This window comes from Epinephelus lanceolatus, chromosome 20 (assembly GCF_041903045.1).
Source record: "Epinephelus lanceolatus isolate andai-2023 chromosome 20, ASM4190304v1, whole genome shotgun sequence".
NCBI classification, from domain to species: Eukaryota; Metazoa; Chordata; class Actinopteri; order Perciformes; family Serranidae; genus Epinephelus; species Epinephelus lanceolatus.
Window position 1 is genome coordinate 32057790 of NC_135753.1, and position 12781 is coordinate 32070570.

General features: G+C 43.6%; 1 protein-coding gene across 6 annotated transcripts in view; it reads left to right on the forward strand.

The window, feature by feature from the left end:
- Positions 1-12781, forward strand: part of LOC117264743 (partitioning defective 3 homolog) — a 424452-nt gene that overhangs the window by 127873 nt on the left and 283798 nt on the right. For all 6 annotated transcript variants that reach the window (XM_033638949.2, XM_078162514.1, XM_033638950.2 and 3 more), the window contains exon 3: positions 4460-4634. In XM_033638949.2, the coding sequence (XP_033494840.2) occupies positions 4460-4634 (175 nt within the window). The remainder of the gene's footprint in view (positions 1-4459; positions 4635-12781) is intronic.

A 12781-nucleotide genomic window follows, 5' to 3' on the forward strand; every position in this document is an offset into this window, starting at 1 on the left:
GCACAAATAGAAGTCAGGGGAAGTAGACTCAGCTTAATAAAATCAGCTTATCCGCCTATTCTTTATGTTATAATCACTGCTTATTAGTAACACGCTGAATTTTTAATTTGAAGGGAAAAGAAAATCAGTGTGAGAGACAAATGAATACATATGAGCCTTGCCTCCGAGGGGTGACTTTTTGTGCAGCAATAAATATTCACAGCAGGACGTAGCCTGGCGCGTCTTTGGATGTGCTTTTTAATTGGAGGTGTGGATTGAGCGGACAGGTTTCCCGCGGGTTGACTCATGTCAGCCGTCCCTTCCACTCGGCTGTGAAAAAGCTGTCGTGGCAGATATGGATTAGCGTCAGAGCATCGCAGGGCAGGTATTACATGTCTCTGGTGGCACTGCCAGCGCTGCCCCATGACTACTAATAACCTCTGTTGTCTTGCGTCTTTGGAACGCGGCTCGGTCGTACACTCGGGACGCCTGTTTTGTACCTGTGCCAGTCCTAATGCCTGGGCTTCCTGGCAGATCAGAGGTTCTGGAGGTGGAGGGGGGGGGGGACGGAGAGGAGAGAAAGAGATGGAGAGAGGTTGTCAAAACAGCTCCTCATCCCCTCCTCAGCTGCTTCCTCTCCATCTCTTCTTCTACTCCACCCTCACTGCCAAAAGCCAGGAGGAGATCAAAGGAGGCCAACATGAAAGGCATGCCTGAGATTCTGTTTTTCGGTGCCCTGTCTCTCTGCTCTCTCTGTTACAGATATGGAAATGCTGAATCCCAAATACAGCCTTTACCTAGGCTGCAGAGAATGCCCGGCCTCCTCTGCCTCTCTCCCTCTTTTCCTTTCGCTTCTTCTCCTCTCCTCCGCCTCGTCTCACCCCTTCATCATCATCTCTCTCCATCCTCTGCTCTTGCCTCTCTCCAGCAGCCCTCAGGCTTCCAGGTAGATAGCGGTTGATTGGCAGCTGCTGTGACAGTCAGTGGAACCGGCTGAGAGTGGATGAGTGTCAGCCTTGCTCCAGGGGCTTAAGGCAGCAGCAGTGTTGTAGCTCCCTGCTGCAGAGAGAGAGAGAGTGAGAGGGAGAGAGGCCCATGAAATAAGACTCAGTCAGTTCTTCTCTTTACCTCGCTTCTCTCAACTGAAGCAGGTAGGAGCTAAATAGGTTTTTCAAATCGCTCCAGAGTTTATCCTGAGACTGGAAACTGGAACATTTCTTCAACTCACATCCTGTCATGTGCTTTTCTTCTCCCCCTCATCTTCTCCTACCTTTGGTTTTGATATAACTGTGTGTTTTATTGTAGGTTGTAGCATCTTGTTATTCAGGGGGCTCTTTAAAATTCTCCTACACTCCCCTCTTCTCCCTCCGCTCTGACTCCTCAGCCTCAGCTGTTACACCACTTGACAATTAGCCACGGCGTTCCCGTTTTTGCATCGCTTAAAAAACTTTTCCCCCCTTTTGAAAAACTTCTGAATACAACTCGATGCCTGCTGCACAGCAGCCACGAGGGGAAAGCGAGAGAATAAAAAAAAAATTAAACATGAAATCCTCTCAATTCTAAAGTGACTGTGACCAATTCCCAGGAGGAGGGAGAGCGTTTGTGTAATGGTTTTCGCTTGCGTTGCAGCTTGAGCTCTGTCCCGTCAACAGCAACAATTGCGTCAGTTTTCCCTCTGGCCAAGAGTGCCCCCTTCTCCACGGCACACACACAGAGGGTAGGATGAGCTCGGAGAGAGGCAAGGACTGAAGGAAGTGTTGCAGGGCCCTTCTCAAATTCTGGCAGCTCCAAAGATATTCTGCAGATGTGTATTGATCATAAGTATGTAAGGACGTTTTTGTTCTTTCCAACTCCGTCTTCTGTTTGAGTTTATATGGTTTGGTCACAGCACAAAAAAATGGCCACAAGCAAAGCTGGCAACTCTGGAAATAATCAGTCAGAGTGTCATAACTGGACTTAGTAGATAAGCATAACCTTGATAGCAATGCAAAAACTAAGAAACTTTTTAAACTTAGTTGATGTATTATACTCATGGTTGACTGGTACTAATGTGATATGCATCAGTGCTAAAGACTTAATATAAAATGATTAAATTATGGCACCTATAGCTGCGCCTGCTGCTCGTATTTCTCCGATATAAGTTCAAAATAGCTTCCAAAGCTGTTTTAAATTAAACTGTGCTAAACTATTTTGCTGAAAACTTTCATTGGGCATTAATTGAACTTGAATGTGCCGTGTAAACTTTAAATGAACAGATCAAGAACAGATAAAGTAAAGCATCAAAATGGCAAAACAAAAAATTGCATGTATTGCCTGGAAAGGAGAAATCAGCCTGCTGAACAGTGGGAACTTTTCATGTCTCTCTGGGTTTAAGGGATGAACGAGCACTTCAAGAGCCCATTAATATTGAATGCAGGATAAATGCAGACCCATTTGATTATGAAATGGAGGGTGTGTGGATGAGTTTAGCCGTACATGTCAGATACCCACAGAGTGCTCTGGAGTGTCTGGTGAAAGGATGCAAGGCATAGCAAAGTGGACCTAATTAGAGGGATTTGGAATGTATTTAAAAATGAATCACACTTTGCCACGACACCAACAACAGTATTCACCACTTCTCTAAATGGGCAGCTGGCAGGCAGAGGGCTTGTCAGGTTGCTAAATACTCCAAGCAACATATGAATGGGAGGCCTGATTACTTTGTCACTAATGATTCATTGGCTCGCACTCGGGCAGTGTAAATACCTCTGGGGACAACCCTTCACTCTAGTCTGCGTTCGGAGCCGCCTCGGCATCTTCACATAGCTGTTCCTTTCATCGTTATCGCAAACATTTTCAGCCAAAACATCATTCCATCCCACACACATAAAATAAATATTCTCCACTTTCTGAAATAAGATTTTAGATCTTGTAAATAAACCAGATATCAAAGTATATGATACAGAAAAAAGGCAGATTAACCAGCGTAAGATCAAAGCACGCCTTGTGCCTCAACACGTGAATTTACACATTTGCCAATAAGCAAAACTTCAGCAAATTACCTCCTTAAACTGCCTGACTTCTAATATTAAGGCCTTCTTATTTTCTAGCACCGGATCTCTTTGCTCGTTGATTGCCTCTCTGGTGCACTGAGCAAATTTGCGACAAAACCCTCACAACCTGAGGAATGTAATTTCAAGATCGGAATGGAACGTGATTAGAGTGAAATGGGTGAAGCCTTTGGTGATAAACTACGTCTCAGAAACGGCATCACGATGCGAGGAAACATCTTAAGGAAAAAATGCAGTCTGCTTTAATTGTGCAAAGCCAGCGTGAGAGATGTCGCCGTGAATTACGGCAACAGTAAACCACATGGGCATACTCCCAGAAAGGCATAAATTCAGACGCAGATACACAAACACATACACACTTAAGCATCATCCTCTGCATATGAATTAAATCAAAAAGAAGAGCAGGGGCTTCTAAACTTGTTTATATGCAGATTTCCCTGCGTAGGGGTGATGAAAAACAGCAAATACATGGAAAAACACTTGTGCTATTTTTACCTTCAGACAAATGCGATGCAGAATACACGAAAGCTGTTTGCTCCCAATGGCAACTAATGCTTTCTTTGTTGGTTGCTCTCTCCACATCTATGGCCTTCCATTACATAGATTTGCAGGTAGCACAAAGACATAAAAGGAACTCATCTCAAGTCTGTAATATACATGCTGTTGTTCTGTATAGGATGCTTTGCATCAGGCTGCTGCTGTATGATTGCTCTGTCTGGATGGAATAAGAGGTTAATCTTCTTGTGAGAGGTTTAGTAACAGGTTGTGCTGGCAATGCAAACCACTTGGCACTCTACCACCACAGGTTTTATTCTTTCATTGCTCTCTCTCCCCCTCTCTCTGTATGTCTCAGTCCAGGAGCATACATATAAGCTTTGACTCGTATGTCGTCAATCAGCATCGGCCAATCTAATTTCCTCATCCCGGTGAAAGAGGAAACAGAGTCTAGTGTTTCTCTCACACCATAATCCGAGCTGCTGTCTCTCTTGCTCTCTTGTTAAGTGGGCGTGCTGGCTGTAGTGATGAGCTGCATGTGTTAGACTCTGATAATTACGGGATGCTGTGGGGAGTTCTCCCTATCTGGCCTGGGAAAAGTGGCAACGTATCACCTTTGTGGGAATGGAGCAGCTGCTCGCTGCGGGAGCCAAACCTGGCAACCCCGAACACCCAGCGCTACATGACTGCAGATGTTGCAAGATTAGACCACAAAGAGAGAGTGCTATGAGACTTGTAACATGATTGAGTGATTTGGGGTGAATGTGAAATCAAAAGACATACACACAGTACCTGAGCACCCACCAATTCATGTATGAACACAAAAATGTTAGACCTACAACCCTATTTTTGTTACATATATAGCTACTGGTTACATTTCTGTCTCCCCAAAACACACTCTAATTCACTAACAAGTGTTTTACTTCTCCTTCCAGCTGGTAGCAGTATATGAAGAGCAGGATCCTCACAATGGAGGTGATGGTACCAGTGCCAGCTCCACTGGTACACAGAGTCCCGAACCCTTCACCAGTGACATGAGTTCGGTGTCAGCCTTTCAGCCCTACCAAGCCACCAGTGAGATCGAGGTCACCCCGTCCGCTCTGCGATCCAGTGAGTCCAACGAAAATATTATCACAACATTACATCCCCTCTGATCCCTGTTGACAGATTTTGGACAAGATTTTGGTATCAGAAGCGTTCTGGTTTCTGTTTGTAGTCTAAGTTGTATTGATAAGTCATGTTAAAACACGGTTTGCTTGCATGAAGGTCGACTGTCCATGTGGAGGGCAGAAGAGGCAGAACCCATTGGCTGAAATGCAGTTTTGTGGCCTACCAGCTATTGTCTGATGACGATCTAGCTTATTGTTAGCTTTGTTCACCGGCCACTTGTGAAACAATCCTGCTGTAGACGTCGTCTCACAACTGCAACTCTATTCTCACGTCTCAAGTTGCTAATTGGACTGTAAGCAATTACCAGTGCATGAAGAGAGAGTCTTGGCCTGGATATGTGTTATCAGGACATTTGCTGGCTACGCTGTAACCCCAGGGATACTGGCCATCGTCCTCAAAGGCTTGAACGTTGTCAGACAGATTGCTGATGGGTTTCAAGGTTGTATCACCAGTAATAGTTAATTACTGTGACATTAAATAAAGCTGTAATCATTATTTTATTTATACATTTTAATGGTACACAGCAAAATGATCAGTTAGCCTTTCATATATATCTCTAAATTGACAAGTTACTGTGTTTGGGCGACTGTGACTCAGAGGTAGAGCTGGTCGTCAGCTATAAAGAAGTGCTTTGATGGGTCAGATGACTGGAAGGGTGCCATACAAGTGCAGGACCATTTGTTAGGATATCAGGGAGCTTGAAGTAAATTTTCTGCATCCTAGCAGAAGTTTTAAAAGTTCAGTATAACATGGAAAAAGCTAAAAGTCCTGTGCTGTGCTTTCTTAAGCAAGCAATCTATGCCACCAGGAGAAACTCAAAATGCAAAGCTTAAAGGTCAGAGACATGAAAGCTGAAACCTAAAAGCTAATAGTTACCATGGAAAGCCAAGAATAACAAAAAGAAATGAAAGCAAACCACCTTCTAGGCTGATGATCTATTTCTTCATGTTAATGGTATGACCACCAGAGAAGCTGAATCACAGCAAGACATTGGACTAAGCTTAGGTAAAGGTGTGTTTTTGTTCTGAGTCTCCTAGGCAGGATAAAAGAAGAGGGATTACAGTTTACCAATAAATGTGTATGAGACTTGGGACTTCTGTTTATGAGCTTGTCCAACTACACGCGGTTTGCTTGTAGCTGGACAGGAGGACTCACACAATACCAAAATGCACAAAGTAAACTTTTACACTACAACAAGCATTTTACTTGACATGCTTCAGGTGTATGTTGTGGAGTCGAGTGTCTGTCAAGACTGCGCAGTGTGTCCAGGGAATGGCAGCGCACTCGCTCAGACAGACAGGTAGAAACCGAGACAACGGAAGGAATTGAGACACAGTTGGGTACTCAGTCATGCATGAGCAAGAGCACACATGCCAGAGCAAGGTGGACATGCACACACTCACACACGGCACACACAACCAGAAAATGGCCCACAAGTCGGTGACTCAGATGTTGCTCATGTCCACACATTCACGTCCCATGAAGTAGAACCAGTGAGCTGATGCAGAGCTGTCTTAAACTTCAAAGGACATCTAAGACTTTCAAACCAGTACTCACATACGGGCATGGACACACACACACACACATGCACACACACATGCACATGAATGAACAGTAGACTTTACTCCCCGGCCCTGACATAAGCCTCTCTCAACCTGCCTGTTAGACTGTGGAGATTTATGGAAATTGTTCCAGAGAATGGAGCAATGGCAATCTGAAAGTAAACGAGTTGCACAGTGTGAGAGGCAGGTCTGTTTGAAGCTATCTGACCTGCTGTCAACTGGCTTCAAACAAACCTACATTTGAAGCATTGACTTGGTTTCTGAGAGATATGTTGGTGTCTTTCATCGCTCACACAGACAAAGATTCTGCAATACTGAGTAGTTTCCAAAACTATTCATATGTGATGGAGGGATGACTTAAAACACCACCATTCTTTTGAAAAAAAATTACATTTAAGGCTGTGTTGCTAGCCTCTGCCCTGTTGAAGTGTCCTGAATTCCTGGCTCAGTCTTAACTGGGCCGCACACCCTGTCCTCTCTACCTCCAGATGCATGTTTACGTGTGTTTCTTTAAATTAACAGAAAATTCCAAAAGAGCAGGACTATACCAATGGATGTGGCTCAAGAGGTGGTCGCAATATCCTTGTGAAGATACTTAACCCCAAATTGCTTCTGATGGCTGTACCATCAGTGTGTGAATACTTGATGGAGGAGCAGGTGACACCTTGTATAGCAGCCTTGTCCACCAGTGTATGAATGTGTGCATGAATGGTGAATGTGACAAGTAGTGTAAAAAGTGGCTTGAGTGGTCGATGACTAGAAAGGCACTATACAAGTGCAGGGCCATTTAGCATTTGCTATGTATCTAAGGAGGTCTGCTGGTGCCGGATATTGTAGGAAACATCATGTACGTTCGGTCTTGCTACGTCAAGAACATGAACCCCAGACTATGAACCTATAGCTACACCCTAACACTGCCTCTCCATGGTGGGTTTAAAATCACAGAATGTATGGCAAACTAAAATAAAAACAACATTCAGTTTGTCGGTTGGTCAATTTATTCAGTTTGTCTCACAGCCATTTGCATGCATCACTCAGCGAGGGAAGAACGTACCATGATAAAGCTCCCGAAGGTTTTTTGTGACCGATAGCAGATCCTTATTAACCATTCATTAACCATCAACCGACATCCTTGCCCCCATCTCTCTCTTTCTCTATGTATCATGACACTACTGCTGCCGGAGTGTGAGAGAGTCCATCTGTCTAGACACAGTGACAGGGGCTATCTGTTCTGTATCTTACGGCCAACATTACTTGGGTTGGTAAGTAATGGCAGAGTAAGGCTGTTTCGGTGTCCGAAAGCATATGTCGGGACCGTTAAACAGCTTGGTGTCCGATATCAGCGGCTGCTGCTGCTGTGTTAGCTTGTTCTAATCGGGCAGACATTGAACTGACTGTTCTGTGTGATGGCAGCAACAGAAAGTTTGCTGATCCTTCCTGCTAGTGAAGTGGATAAATATTGAATGAGGGTGCTAGTGTTTCTCATATAGGTATCCACCTCTGCCTTGGGGTCATTAGTTTTTTGAAGGGTACTGCATTCGTCTCCAGAAGCAACATCATGGCATTGCCTTGCCGGCATCCAAGAACTCCAGTCTGGGCAATAGCAGACTTAGCTGTCTCATCATTTCTCGCCACAGTGCCAGTATATTTGATTTAATATGTACTTTTAACTGTCTAACTAAAAGTATAAATCAGGTAAAATTCTCCTTGTCAGTTTCATGTTAAACAGATAATTACTTACATACCTAACGGTGTTCATGATGGAGTGTAGTAAGCGCTACTCCTGTTGCCCTCCACAGCTTTGAATGTGACTTCACACCAAGGTAGAGTTCATACTTAAGAGCTGGTGAGTGGGGATCTTTCCAGGGAATTGCTCCAATCTAATGATCATATCTCCTCAGATAAAAGGTATGAATCTAGGTACCTGATTAAATAATTTAATAATTTAGTAATCAATCAAATGTTAAAGAACTGTTTGATCTTTAGCTTATAACTTTTTCATAGTGGTAAGCATGTCATGCCGCGTGTATTTTCATTTGCATACCACAATGGAGAGCTTATGAAAGCTCTGTCCTCACCACCCACTCAAAAACATACCTTCAAGCTCATCGCTTGCATTCCCTGTAAATTGTACGTTTTGCATTCAAGAAATATAATGACAAGATTGCGGCACAACAGAAGAACTGATTGCTTCCTACATACCGCGTCTCTCACGGTGATAGATATGTTTATAGCAATTTTTCAGAGATAATAACAGTGAAGACAATAGTTAGGGATGAGAGACAGGGGGCTGGACCTGCAGCTGATCAGGCAGTCAGGCAGGTAAGAACAATGATATGTTTTGTAGTGCTTTACATAAGTGTGGTATTACCAACAATATACAAGAGAGATTGCATTGTTTACAGGTTACGTTTGTTCCTCGGAGACTATGTATAATGCACATGCACAGACTTTCCCCACTTGCAAGTTCCTAATTTCACTCCACTCCAAAAGTATGTCTGAAGTTGTATATGTGCGTCATGAATAACAATTTTAAGAGATGGAGAGACAGCTGGACAGACAGACAGACTGACTGGCAACACATACACACGGTCAGGCAGATGAACAAGACAGACAGGCGATGGTCCCTCCAGAGATGCAGATGAGCAAATTACTGGCAGCAATATTGCATATCAGACATCAAAGTGTTGCAGCGGCGCCCTTGGCAGCTGTGCTCTGAGGCAGAGAATTATGGCTATTTAAAATCATCATCTTTTAGAGCCATATTGATTGTTTTTTCCCCTCCTACAACTCCCAAAGTCCCAAATTCTCCCTCTCGCTGTCTTTCTGTCCTCCACCCCTCCCTTGCCTCCGTCTTGGGAGCCCATTTTAGATTTCCATGCTAACATGTGCCGTGCAGGTCAAACTGCTAATAATTGGATTGGAGATGAGATGTAAATTACAATAATGAATGTAATTTTCCCGTAATTATACGGACGCCGGAGCTGCCTCTGCCTCTACTCACCACTAAATTCTAATCTTTCAGAAGTAAGAGAAAATTTCTGAAACTTTAAATTAAAACTGGATCTTAATGGTGCTTGTAGCTTTGAAACTGAATCTTCTGTTCTTTGTTGCTAAAAGAGGTTTACTGTGTTCTTTTAATTTGACTCAGAGTTGACTTTATACAACTGTCAGTCAGGTTTTCCTGTGTTTAAACTGTTTCTTGACAGTCTCTCAAGTATGGACATCGGCTCCTAGGTGTAAGCAGCGGTGCAACAAATCCTTTTTTTGTCAATACCTCTTTAAGGATGAAATTAATGGAAGTCAAATATTAGAGGGCAGCTCTGTCAAGTGACACAGTCCACTAGTAATTGCCAGCGTCTTCCACCTGTAGACAGAGAGAAACAAAAGGAGAAGACTCAGTCATTAGTGTGTCCAAATTACAGAGTAATATAAACAGTGCTGAGGTCACAAGTTGGGGTGGGCGATATGGCCCTAGAATAATATCACTATATTTTGCTGTAACCTGTGACAGGTTGTTATGATACCACAACTATCGCACATTCACATATATGGAGTTTTTTGATGAGCCGAGAGCGGCATGTGGGTTTACATTACCTTATGACAAAATCACTTGACAACACTGACTCCCCTGTGCTGCTGCCAGAGGAGCCGCTGAATGAGTTCCCTCTGAGCAGTAAGTCACTAAAAGAGTCTGAGAAGTCCGGGGCTGTTCATAAAACATTCAGGACGCCACAGTTTATTCCACACTACTGAAGCTGCTCCTGTTTTTGGAATCACCACGGAGTTGGTAATAATTTTGCTTTTAGCCATGCTTGTTGTTGCCGTGGGTAACAGTATGACGTTAAAGCTATAGTGCGTAACTTCTACAGGTCCGTAAATGTCCGTTTCACCCAAGCCACTACTAGAGGAGATGACACAATGCTGATTAAGCCGATCGGCTCCTCTAACATCTCGAGGTATTTTTCAATATATATCATTTTTAGTTTGCGTGTTGACCGGCGAGAGAGCGGAGAGTGTCATAGCAAGAGGTAGAGCGCAGGTAGAAAGAGAAAGCAACATGGCCGAGAACCCAAAGAAGCGGCCGAGACACGGTTCAGAAGTGGATCCTACCACAAAGAAAAAGCCTGGACGTTCGGCTGAAGGTCTGTTAGCAAAGAAGGAAAGTGATCGACAGAGAAGGCAAACAAGGATTTGTATTAGCGTCTCTTTTCTTCAGTGGAGAGCCCTGAAGGAAGAAATTGGGCTGAGGGCTTGTGATGACATCATGTTTCACCTGAAGGTTGTTCCCAGGATCACTGTGAATTATGTCCATAAGTGCACTTATATGTATGAAAGTGGTATTGAACAGATCACAGAAACAATGTTTTTGTCACTGACTCTAGCATTGGTTTGTCTTCCTTGAACTTTCACAGAAACCTACTTTTATGTTTTTTCCCGTCACTGTCGGGGGTGTGTTGTCAGGTTTTTATAGGCTCAATGTCAATTTGTCAGGATACACAATCAGAAAATGGGAGACACTCAAGTGCTATCGACAGAGGTTAAAACTACACTGACATTGATGTGAAGTGCCTTTAAAACACTTAAGACAAGATCACAGTGATTGTAATGACACTTCCATGATTGAGCCCCCTGCTGATGAACAGATCAAACTAAAATGTCTACACACAACTTAGCATTTAGACAGTTACACTTTGACCACTTTTGCAAATTTCAACCCCAGCTTAGACAAACTCCGGCGCTTCTATCCTTGAAGAAAACCAGTGTGGTGACGAATTGTCCATTCCTCCACTGACCTGGTCCTGTGGTCCTTGAATCTCCGCTCCCTTGGTCCTTGAAGCTCTGCGGTGACAGGGTTGCTCGGAGGCCATTAGAGAGATTGCCTGCGTGTGTGGGGGGGAGTGTGGACACCTTCGAAGCGGAGGGCCTTCATCTAATCAATTTGGCTTAGTGGTCTGCCACCGAGGAGGCTCCCTGCAGCCAGCCAAGGCCATATAAAAGTCACAACAGAAGAGGTGATGCATTGTGATGCACTGACAGCACACAACATAAGTGTACATAATGACTGACATGGAGGTTAGAATGATTGCCCCACCAAGCATTTTTAAAACCCGATGCTGCTTGTATAGGCACGAGAACTAATGTTTCAGATAGTGTACGTTAGTATTCTTTCAGAGTTTTATTTCTTTTTTAAGATCTCCCCCTCAGATTTAAGGCTTTAGAAGTGGACTGCCCTACACATCGTGGACTCTCCCAGTAGGTTTGGGTGACTTCCAAAGGCAGTGATTGTCAATTATAGATAAACTACCAGGTTTAGGCTTGGAACCACATGCAGCTAGGTCTGATAGCGGGCACTGATACTTATCATTCTCATCTGCCCTCACTCTCCAACTCTCTCTGGTACAGAACTACCTCTTCAATCTCTCACTTCAGCGGTGAGCAGGTGATGCAGTGCGATCTAAGGGCTTAGATATCTAAAGAATCACACGGTTGATAACGGTGGCAGTGTGCATCTGCTGATTGGTCCTGTCTGATGGTTAACCCATCTCACGTCGGCTCTGTCTGTTTCCTTCTTCTGCTTTTTACTTTCAGTAAAGTTCTTCGAGTCTTGGCAAATGTCAAAACTTTGATATAACAATTTTAGTTTTAACTTACAGTGCATGGGACAAGGCCCAGGACTACGTTGTTGAATACACACTAGATGGTGATAAATGTAGGTGTTTGTCAAAGAAATCATGCTTCATTTGTGTAAATCTTTATGTAGTTTAATTATCATGATGTCGTATTATCAGACATACAGTGGTAACCCCTGCTAGACTTGTTGGCAGCCTTAAACACTCGCAGTAACAGGAACTTGAGCCTGTGTTGGACTGTGCATGCTGGATTAACTTTTTACAGGGCCCAAAGGCAATATTTGCATTGACCATTGACCCCCCTAATTGTTTGTGTGTTGTTTATGTACCCTGTGGCCTCTTAGTTCCCATGACGTACACAGCAAACTATACATGTCTGGTTTATTATTTCCCAGACACACAGAAACCAAACAGCCCTCCCATGTTGGAATACAACAAACTGCAGCCAGGTGTTGTGTGTCAGTCACTTTGTTGTAATCTGTAAGCTTTATCAGGGACTTTATAGTATGTGAGTGCAATCTAAACAAAAATAATGAAGATCTTGGCCCCTGTCTTCAAATAACAAGGAAGCTAAGTTCATGCTTCATTACTTTCAAAGTCATAAGATCATGTACTCCTCACTTTGCTCAACTTTAAGTCTTGTAATCGGGAGTCTTTAAGTTGCTGAAGTCATCACATAACATGACTGTCAGGACATATGTCATGTAATGCAGGGAGTGTGGCTGTTGCCTACTATAAAATATTAAAGTCAAAAAGTGACAAAGCAGTGTTTCAACTTCAGAAACATTGCGTGCAATAGTCCACCTTCCACCTTTTCTACCCTCTCTGTGTCACTTTCACTCCGTCCCCCTCAAACACAAACACACACAACCCTTGGAGAGCACCGCAGCGT